Source organism: Salmo salar, chromosome 14 (genome assembly GCF_965601325.2).
Source record: "Salmo salar chromosome 14, fSalSal1, whole genome shotgun sequence".
NCBI classification, from domain to species: Eukaryota; Metazoa; Chordata; class Actinopteri; order Salmoniformes; family Salmonidae; genus Salmo; species Salmo salar.
In genome coordinates, this window is record NC_138304.1 from 46,333,923 (window position 1) to 46,345,000 (window position 11,078).

Genomic DNA, 11,078 nt, shown 5'->3' on the forward strand with positions numbered 1-11,078 from the left:
GTGGGCTGTAAAATAAAGCCTTACCGAAAACAAACAGTTGAAAAGAGTTGCAGTGCAAGAAGGCAGAGGATGGTGTAGGCCTACCCAACCTCTCTACTGACCTTCTCAGTCTCCAGGCTCCCCACTATCCTCTAACGGGGGTGGACAATTCCAGTCCTCGTGGGCCTGATTGGTGTCACAGTTTTGCCCCCAGCACCAGCTAACACACCTGACTCCAATAATCACCTAATCATGATCTTCAGTTTAGAATGCAATGTGATTAATCAGCTGTGTTTGCTAGGATGGAGAAGAAGTGTGACACCAATCAGGCCCCAGAAGACTGTAGTTGTCCACCCCTGCATCTAGCAGGATGGTGTAGGTCTACCGTAACTTTCTACTGACCTTCTGTGTCCAGGCTCTCTGAGCTGATTGATGACTCAGAGTCCAGGTTGTCGTTGTCGGAGTTCTCCTGCTCCAGCTCTGGCAACCTGCATGCCAGCTCCTCCCTGAAAAACACATACACACACCCATCCAGGAACGGTTTGACAAACACTGAGCTGAGCTGTATGGTATCTGGTGCCAGCTGTAACATACTAACTATATATATCTTTCACAGAGTCCAGCACGTTACAAACACATTAACACCATGAAACATACAGAACTAAACAGCTTCTACAGTACCAACTAAGACAGTGTTTCTCGTTAACACATCTGATTAGTTCAGTTAGATGTGTTGATCTAGGTTCGAGACGACATGTTGCCCCCAACAACAGAGAACGAGAGGAGTCTCCATCTCTTCACTCACTTCTCCTGCTTGATGGATTTTATCCTTTCGATGAGGGTCCTCTCTGATTCCATGTCTATATCCAACGGGTCAAGGTTGTCCATGTGAGGGGCGTCCAGCTCCGATGAAGGTTTCTCTGAGATCTGTAGATATACAGTAGATGAGTCAATACACCAGAGACAGGAAGACAAACCGCCTTAGGGAACCTGGCATTCCCAAAGTGAAATTCTCAGTGGGAATGATGGAACTTCCCACAGTGATCCATATCCGTATTCACAGATATTCTCAGTATATCAAGTTTATATTCACAGTAGAGCATTAAAGGGTAATCAGAATAGATACACTACATGGCCAAAAGTATGTGGACATCCTTTCAAATTATTGGATTTGTCTATTTCAGCCACACCCGTTGCTGACAGGCGTGTAAAATCGAACACACAGCCATAAAATGTCCTTAGAAAAACATTGGCAGTAGAATGGCCTTACTGAAGAGCTCAGTGACATTCAATGTGGCACTGTCATGCCACCTTTCCAACAAGTCAGTTCGTCAAATTTCTGCCCTGCTATTGTGAAGTGGAAACGTCTAGAAGCAACAACGGCTCAGCTGCAAAGTGGTAGGCCACACAAGCTCACAGAACAGGACCACTGGGTGCTCACTACCGAGTTCCATCTGCCTCCGGAAGCAACGTCAGCACAAGAACTGTTCGTTGGAAGCTTCCCGAAATAGGCTTCCATGGCCGAGCAGCCGCACACAAGCCTAAGATCATCATGCGTAATGCCAAACATCGGCTGGAGTGTTGTATAGCTTGAACTCTGGAGTAGTGGAGACGCGTTCTCTGGAGTGATGAATCACGCTTCACCATCTGGCAGTGCGACGGACGAATCTGGGTTTGGTGGATGCCAGGAGGACGTTACCTGCCCCAATGCATTGTGCCAACTGTAAAGTTTGGTGGAGGAGGAATAATGGTCTGGGCTAGTCCCCTTAGTTCCAGTGAAGGGAAATCTTAACGCTACAGCATACAATGACATTCTAGACAATTCTGTGCTTCCAACTTTGTGACAACAGTATGGAGTACGGTGTAAGCACACTGTCCTTACAGTGTTCTGTCTCTTGAGTTTGAGCTGGTTGACAGCCAGGGCCTCAGCGTATTCCAGCTCGGTGATATCCTTCATCTTCTCAGTGTACCGTCTGAACTGTTCTGAAATCAGGATCTCCATACACCTGGGGGAGAGAGGAAACGTCAGGGGTTAGGGCTTCTTACAACAAAATATTCACAGAATGCTTACTAAAGACTGACTCCATCCTACCTTGAGATATACTGTATGTACACACATGTAACCCTAAACTGGGAAGTAGCATATACTGTATTCCATTGTGCAAGTCTCTTTTTAATGTTTGCTGAACATATTTTTTTGTGATATCTAATACCTGCTCAAAGACATTGGATGTGCGTATGTAAACTTTTCCTATATAGACTCACGTGGTTGTCTTGGAGACGTCCTTCATGACCAGGAAGGGGTCAGTGGTGTCTTGGGATCGCAGGATGCAGGGGGCAAACACTATGGCCAGGGAGTTGGCGGACATCCTGTTGTGTTTTTCCTCCTTTGCCACTCTGGAGGAAGTAACAAAAAAACTCCATCAAGATCTGACACAGCTCGTCTATTATCGTCCTAATACACAACGAGGATTATAAATGACCTGTGGCATAACCGGGGCCCAGAGTTTTCCCTGGTCAGGTCACATGGTTAGGGAAAACTCAGGGACCTAAGTTCAAGCCTAGCGGGAAAGCCTTTGTACGATAGATGGTGATTTACAAACATCAGTCAACATGAATACACATATGTGTAAAAGAGTGAAAAACAGAAAATGGGGTATATAATAACCTACCTGACCAGATGAAAGGGGGGTATATAATAACCTACCTGACCAGATGAAAGTGGGGTATATAATAACCTACCTGACCAGATGAACGTTTTTTATTTAACCTTTATTTAACTAGGCAAGTCAATTAAGAACAAATTCTTATTTACAATGACGGCCTACCGGGAAAAAGTTGGTTAACTGCCTTGTTCAGGGGCAGAACAACAGATTTTGATCTTGTCATCTCTGGGATTTGATCCAGCAACCTTTCGGTTACTGACCCAACGCTCTAACCACTAGACTACCTACCGCCCCAAACCTACATGACCAGGTGAAAGGTGGGTATAACCCACCTGACCAGGTGAAAGGGGGGTATAACCAACCTGACCAGGTGAAAGGGGGGTATAACCAACCTGACCAGGTGAAAGGGGGGTATAACCAACCTGACCAGGTGAAAAGTGGGTATAACCAACCTGACCAGGTGAAAGGGGGGTATAACCTACCTGACCAGGTGAAAAGTGGGTATAACCAACCTGACCAGGTGAAAGGGGGGTATAACCTACCTGACCAGGTGAAAGGGGGGTATAACCAACCTGACCAGGTGAAAAGTCGGTATAACCTACCTGACCAGGTGAAAGGGGGGTATAACCTACCTGACCAGGTGAAAAGTGGGTATAACCTACCTGACCAGGTGAAAAGTGGGCCACCTGCGGGGGGGGGAACCTACCTGACCAGGTGAAAAGTGGGTATAACCTACCTGACCAGGTGAAAGACCAATCTCTCCAGTGTTTTGAAGTTAGCGGAGGGAAGCTCGTCCAGTTTCTGGTAGACCGCACGAAGCTGCTCAGATTGCTCTGGCAACTCTGCACATGAAATGTCACATTGTCAAATACAGTTAATTCAAGTACTTGAGGTTCGCTTGATTTATCTTGACTGCCTGGTGTGCAGGGTGGGCAGGGGTCTGCAGAGTTTGCACTTTCGGGACTATATCATTGGGTCAATTGTAGCCTAGTGGGCAAGCTAAATGAAGTACACAAGTATTTGAAATGGATTTCACTTTCAACTCTGTACATGCAAAACATAGGTTTTTAAACCTTTTTGCTACGCTGTGACATTCTGAACAGGGCCCATGAGACAGACTCACCGACGGCGTGCAGGAAGTCCTTGTAGAGGCGGTAAGTCAGGAGGGGGTCAGGCAGCTCTCTGAACCAGCGTTTCACCAGGCCAGTCACCGTGTGGATGGAGTAGTTCTCCAGAGTTGCCGTCTCAGGGTCTGACAAAAACAAAAAAAGAGATTGCACTTCATTTTACGGTAGTTATTACCGGTACTTGCAATGCGCCGGATGATGTCATGCCATAGCTCTATGTTGTTCATGGCAGCTGGTAGGTCCTCTGTTCTGACACCAGTGTCTCGGCAGATGGTTCCTACATAATACATTCAATAGGAAAACCATTATTTCTGGAAAAATGGACTTACTTGTCTCCAGTAGTTGGTGTAATTCCCTGGCGTGCGAGGCAGAACCAGATTTACGGTAGAGGCCCTCTGTGTACAGGCCATTCATCTCAACATGCTCCAGCATCATCAGAAGTACCATGGGGATCGGGTAGGTCTTACTGGTCAGTACACACACCTGCACCCCAAAGTGCAGACAGCCAGGTCCCCCATTGTCCTAAACACACAGGATTAATCAATAGTCTTGACAAACTTTACTTCACTAAGTTAACTTTACTTGTTAAAATTGAGTTAAAAATGGAGCCGGAGAAGAATGCAGACATTTACATGTCCCCAACCAATTGTGTTTTTTGTTAGTTTATTTGCAACTTTATTATTATAATTTTTTTACTTATTTTGATCATAATGTTGCCGCTACAGTCTCTCATGACCGGAAATAACTTCTGGACATCAGGACTGTGATTACTCACCACGAACTGGCAGAATCCTTTTTTCCCTTTAACGAGTCTGACGAGCCCGACGCGAACGATATACTACTTTCTCGGGAACAGGCCCAGATCCCCATGATTTGCGTGAAGAGGAGGCGGAGAAAAAAGGGGCCAGAGGGCGGGCGGCCTTCTGAGAATTCGTAGGCGATCGAATTCGTAGGCACACTTCCTTCCATTCTGCTAGAAAACGTGCAATCTTTGGTAAATAAAATAGATGACCTACGCGCAAGATTAAACTACCAACGGGTCATTCAAAACTGTAATATCTTATGCTTCACGGAGTCGTGGCTGAACGACGACTCTATCAACATACAGCTGGCTGGTAATATTCTGTACCGGCAGGATAGAACAGCAGTGTCTGATAAGACAAGGGGCGGCGAACTACGTATTTTTGTAAATACTGTGGTGCGCGATATCTAAGGAATTCTCAAGCTATTGCTCGCCTGAGGTAGTAATTTTGTCAAAACGCATACCAAATGAGATTTTGTTTTACTACAATGTAAAAACAATTTAAACTGAGCCATGTTGGTTTAAAAAGCTGACTCTTCCAAATGAAAAAATTTATCACTTGACATGATAAGCTGTAAACCACACTATCTACCTAGAGAGTTATTTGTATTTTTCATAGCTGTTTACATACCACCACAGTCAAAGGCTGGTACTAAGACAGCATTGAATGAGCTTTATTCCGTCAAAAGCAAACAAGGAAACGCTCACCCAGAGGCGGCGATCCTAGTAGCAGGGAAACTTAAATCTGTTTTACCAAATTTCTATCAGCATGTTAAATGTGCCATCGGAAGGAAAAAAAAAAACTTTGGACCACCTTTACTCCACACCACAGACGCATACAAAGCTCTCCCTCGACCTCCATTTGGCAAATCTGACCATAATTCTATCCTCCTGATTCCTGCTTACAACCACATATGAAAGCAGGAAGCACCCGTGACTAGATCAATAAAAAAGTGGTCAGATGAAGCAGATGCTAAGCTACAGGACTGTTTTGCAAGCACAGACTGGAGTAGGTTCTGGTATTTCTCCGATGGCATTGAGGAGCACACCACACCAGTCATTGGCTTCATCAATAAGTGCATTGATGACGTCGTCCCCACAGTGACCGTACGTACATATCCCAACCAGAAGCCATGGATTACAGGCAACATCCACACTGAGGTAAAGGCTAGAGCTGCCGCTTACAAGGATCGGGACTCTAACCCGGGAAGCTTATAAGAAATCCTGCTATGCCCTTCGGCGAACCATCAAACAGGCAAAGCTTCAATACAGGACAGAGATCGAATCGTACTACACCGGCTCTGATGCTCGTCGGATGTGGCAGGGCTTGCAAACCATTAGACTACAATGGGAAGCACAGCCGAGAGCTGCCCAGTGACACAAGCCTACCAGATGAACTAAACTACTTCTATGCTCGCTTCGAGGCAAATAACACTGAAACATGCATGAGAGCACCAGCTGTTCCGGGAAGACTGTGTGATCACACTCTCCGCAGCCGAAGTGAGTAAGACCTTTAAACAGGTCAACATTCACAAGGCCGGAGGGGCCAGACGGATTACCAGGACGTGTACTGCGAGCATGCTCTGACCAACTGGCAAGTGTCTTCACTGACATTTTCAACCTCTCCCCCTCTGAGTCTGTAATATCAACATGTTTTAAGCAGACCACCATAATGCCTGTGCCCAAGAACACTAAGGTAACTGGCCTAAATGACTACTGACCCGTAGCACTCACATCTGTAGCCATGAAGTGCTTTGAAAGGCTGGTCATGGCTCACATCAACACCATTATTCCAGAAACCCTAGACCCACTCCAATTTGCATACCTCCCCAACAGATCCACAGATGATGCAATCTCTATTGCACTCCACACTGCCCTTTCACACCTGGACAAAAGGAACACCTATGTGAGAATGCTATTCATTGATTACAGCTCAGCATTCAACACCATAGTGCTCTCAAAGCTCATCAATAAACTAAGGACCATGGGACTAAACACCTCCCTCTGCATCTGGATCCTGGACTTCCTGATGGGCCTCCCCCTGGTGGTAAGGGTAAGTAACAACACATCCGCTACGCTGATACTCAACACAGGGACCCCTTAGGGGTGCGTGCTCAGTTCCCTCCTATACTCACTGTTTATTCATGACTGCACAGCCAGGCATGACTCCAACACCATCATTAAGTTTGCTGATGACACAACAGTGTTAGGCCTGATCACCGACAACGATCAGACAGTCTATAGGGAGGAGGTCAGAGACCTGGCCGTGTGGTGCCAGGACAACAACCTCTCCCTCAACGTGATCAAGACAAAGGAGATGATTGTGGACTACAGGAAAAAGAGGACCAAGTACACCCCCATTCTCATCGACGGGGCTGCAGTGGAGCAGGTTGAGAGCTTCAAGTTCCTTGGTGTCCACATCAACAACAAACTAATATGGTCCAAGCACACCAAGGCAGTCATGAAGATGGCACGACAAAACCTATTCCCCCTCAGGAGACTGAGAAGACTTGGCATGGGTCCTCAGATCGTCAAAAGGTTCTACAGCTGCACCACTGAGAGCATCCTGCCTGGTTGCATGGTAAGACAACTGCTCAGCCTCCGACCACGAGGCACTACAGAGGGTAGTGCGAACAGCCCAGTACATCACTGGGGCCAAGCTTCCTGCCATCCAGGACCTCTATACCAGGCGGTGTCAGAGGAAGGCCCTAACAACTGTCAAAGACTCCAGCCACCCTAGTCATAGACTGTTTTCTCTGCTACCACACGGCAAGCGGTACCGGAGCGTCAAGTCTAGGTCCAAGAGGTTTCTAAACAGCTTCTACCCCCAAGCCATAAGACTCCTGAACATCTAGTCAAATGGCTACCTAGACTATTTGCATTGCCCCCCCCCCCCCCCCCCCCGTCTCTGTTGTTATCATCAATGCATAGTCACTTTAATAACTCTACATACATGTACATATTACCTCAACTAACCGGTGTCCCTGCACATTGACCCCGTACCTGTACCCCCCTGTATATAGTCTCGCTATTGTTATTTTACTGCTGCTCTTTAATTACTTGTTACTTTTATTTCTTATTTTTATCCGTATTTTTTTTAAACTGCATTGTTGGTTAGGGACTCGTAAGTAAGCATTTCACTGTAAGGTCTACACCTGTTGTATTCGGCGCATGTGACTAATAACATTTGATTTGTCAGACTTAACATTTACATTTAAGTCATTTAGCAGACGCTCTTATCTTGGTGAACTTGACAAACATTACTTGACAAACTGCTCACCAGCCTGGCACATCGAGTTGAGCAGTCAGTGATGATTTTGGAAAGGCATTTCTTGTGACATATCAATTTGCAAGCTAAACAAAAAAAGAGAGGAGAAAATAACACAATGATAAGATCTCGTCAAAATTCTGTTCAAATGTTCTCTTCTATATTCTAATTCTCTGTTCAAATGTTGTCTTCTATATTCTAATTCTCTGTTCAAATGTTGTCTTCTATATTCTAATTCTCTGTTCAAATGTTGTCTTCTATATTCTAATTCTCTGTTCTAATGTTGTCTTCTATATTCTAATTCTCTGTTCTAATGTTGTCTTCTATATTCTAATTCTCTGTTCTAATGTTGTCTTCTATATTCTAATTCTCTGTTCTAATGTTGTCTTCTATATTCTAATTCTCTGTTCTAATGTTGTCTTCTATATTCTAATTCTCTGTTCTAATGTTGTCTTCTATATTCTAATTCTCTGTTCTAATGTTGTCTTCTATATTCTAATTCTCTGTTCGAATGTTGTCTTCTATATTCTAATTCTCTGTTCGAATGTTGTCTTCTATATTCTAATTCTCTGTTCGAATGTTGTCTTCTATATTCTAATTCTCTGTTCGAATGTTGTCTTCTATATTCTAATTCTCTGTTCTAATGTTGTCTTCTATATTCTAATTCTCTGTTCTAAGGTTCTCTTCTATATTCTAATTCTCTGTTCTAAGGTTCTCTTCTATATTCTAATTCTCTGTTCTAATGTTGTCTTCTATATTCTAATTCTCTGTTCTAATGTTGTCTTCTATATTCTAATTCTCTGTTCTAATGTTGTCTTCTATATTCTAATTCTCTGTTCTAAGGTTCTCTTCTATATTCTAATTCTCTGTTCTAAGGTTCTCTTCTATATTCTAATTCTCTGTTCTAAGGTTCTCTTCTATATTCTAATTCTCTGTTCTAATGGTCTCTTCTATATTCTAATTCTCTGTTCTAATGTTCTCTTCTATATTCTAATTCTCTGTTCTAATGGTCTCTTCTATATTCTAATGTTCTCTTCTATATTCTAATTCTCACTTCTAATGTTCTTCTATATTATAATTCTCTGTTCTAATGTTCTTCTATATTATAATTCTCTGTTCTAATGGTCTCTTCTGCATTCTAATTCTCTTTTAAATGTTCCCTTCTGAAATCTAATTCTCTGTTCTAATGTTCTCTTCTATATTCTAATTCTCTGTTCTAATGTTCTCTTCTATATTCTAATTCTCTGTTCTAATGTTCTCTTCTATATTCTAATTCTCTGTTCTAATGTTCTCTTCTATATTCTAATTCTCTGTTCTAATGTTCTTCTATATTCTAATTCTCTGTTCTAATGTTCTTCTATATTCTAATTCTCTGTTCTAATGGTCTCTTCTGCATTCTAATTCTCTTTTAAATGTTCTCTTCTGAAATCTAATTATATGTTCTAATGTTCTCTTCTATATTCTAATTCTCTTTTCAAATGTTCTCTTCTGAAATCTAATTATATGTTCTAATGTTCTCTTCTATATTCTAATTCTCTTTTCTAATGTTCTCTTCTATGTTTAATGGTGAACAACAGATAGCTACGCACCGCTGCACATGTAGGCCTTCTCCATACCCCAGATGTAGAAACCACACAGGTCACAGGACTGCCTGATGTTGACCTGGTACGTACTAAACATGTGACCTAAAGGGCTGTCGAGCTGGAAACACACAATACACATCATTCAAGCCGGACCATTGACCTGGGTTGCATTGACCTGGGTTGTGACAGTGATATTCTGAGATTTAACTTAGTGTTGGTCGCAGCGAGACAACTCAACTTAGTGATGTCGTAACGAGACAACTCAACTTAGTGATGTCGTAACGAGACAACTCAACCTAGTGATGTCGTAACGAGACAACTCAACCTAGTGATGTCGTAACGAGACAACTCAACCTAGTGATGTCGTAACGAGACAACTCAACTTAGTGATGTCGTAACGAGACAACTCAACTTAGTGATGTCGTAACGAGATAACTCAACTTAGTGATGTCATAACTTACACATTTTTTCTTTTTTGTCTTTGGCTTGTTCACGGTCTGCAAGAAATAGAAAAGTAGATCAGACGTGGAATACATCTCTGAACCTCTTAAAATTACACCTTCAACTGATGTTTTACACTTGTCAAAACTATGTGTACTGCTGCTCTGGAGCATTCAAAAAAGAGTCAAAGATAAAGTCAAAGATACTGTAGGTCAGACCCAAAGGTCTGTGTCTGTAACATGTCTGTGTACCTGCATGTGTGTATACAGTATCCGCATGTGAGTGGATGTGTGCGAGTGCCTGTGTGACTCAGAACTACCTTGACCGGCCCAAGCCCCTCTCGTTTGATCTCTCCCCGTATGAAGCCGTCCAGCATGGACTGGAACAGGTTGACCACCAGGCTGACCTCAGTCAGCTGCTTGGGGCCAGCATGACTGGACACACAGTTGCAGTAGCCCGTCATCAGGCCCTTATAGCTGATGTGGGGCTTCTGTTGACCAGGGAGGGTAGAGGACAGGGTTAATGAAGGGTGTGGGGGTGTTAAGATATACAGCACATCCCAAATATTCACACCAGTGCTGTGCTAAAAAAATAAACACTGAGAATAAAAATAACTGGTGCTCCAAAGTGCTTTATAAAGCACTTACCATGTGTGTGTACTCCTGGCCCTAGTCAAGCTCTCTATATATACACTGTTGATTTGGCTTCATCTCTCTTTCAAGACAGTCTTCTAAACTTGAATAGTACACCATGCATACTTAATTATGAACAAACCTAAAAGCTCCATACAACCATCTCTTCTAGTGCCAAGGTCAGGAAGTAAACTCACCAAGACGGAGTACATGCCCTTTATGGTCTCTCTGAACTGCATGGTGGCTGTAAGGAAGATCGTCTCTGTGGCTGACAGGTCCTTTACCCTGGTCCTCAGCTGGTTTACCTGGGAGGTATAGGAAGGTACATTATTTCATAGTAGTAGTAGTCTACTATTCAAAATAGCCTGGATTCAACTTTAAAATCCTCTGCAATAAGACGTGTAACTGGTAACAGCCGGCAGCCTTTCTAAAGATGCACTGCACCAGTATGAGAGAGAGACAGACCGAGCGAATGAGTGAGAGAGCGAGCAGACAGAGCGAGAGACAGACAGACACAGACAGAGCGAGAGACAGACAGACACAGCAGAGCGAGAGACAGACAGACACAGAGAGCGAGAGA

At 43.6% G+C, this 11,078-nt stretch overlaps 1 protein-coding gene across 2 annotated transcripts in view; it reads right to left on the reverse strand.

The window, feature by feature from the left end:
* LOC106569614 (unconventional myosin-IXb) overlaps positions 1-11,078 on the reverse strand; it is a 63,659-nt gene that overhangs the window by 4,456 nt on the left and 48,125 nt on the right. For both annotated transcript variants that reach the window (XM_014141155.3, XM_014141154.3), the window contains exons 29-40: positions 10,696-10,803; positions 10,186-10,356; positions 9,887-9,922; positions 9,432-9,543; positions 7,855-7,928; positions 4,102-4,294; positions 3,769-3,897; positions 3,382-3,487; positions 2,245-2,376; positions 1,862-1,985; positions 785-906; positions 382-485 (exon numbers count right to left, since the gene is read on the reverse strand). In XM_014141155.3, the coding sequence (XP_013996630.3) occupies positions 382-485; positions 785-906; positions 1,862-1,985; positions 2,245-2,376; positions 3,382-3,487; positions 3,769-3,897; positions 4,102-4,294; positions 7,855-7,928; positions 9,432-9,543; positions 9,887-9,922; positions 10,186-10,356; positions 10,696-10,803 (1,411 nt within the window). The remainder of the gene's footprint in view (positions 1-381; positions 486-784; positions 907-1,861; positions 1,986-2,244; positions 2,377-3,381; positions 3,488-3,768; positions 3,898-4,101; positions 4,295-7,854; positions 7,929-9,431; positions 9,544-9,886; positions 9,923-10,185; positions 10,357-10,695; positions 10,804-11,078) is intronic.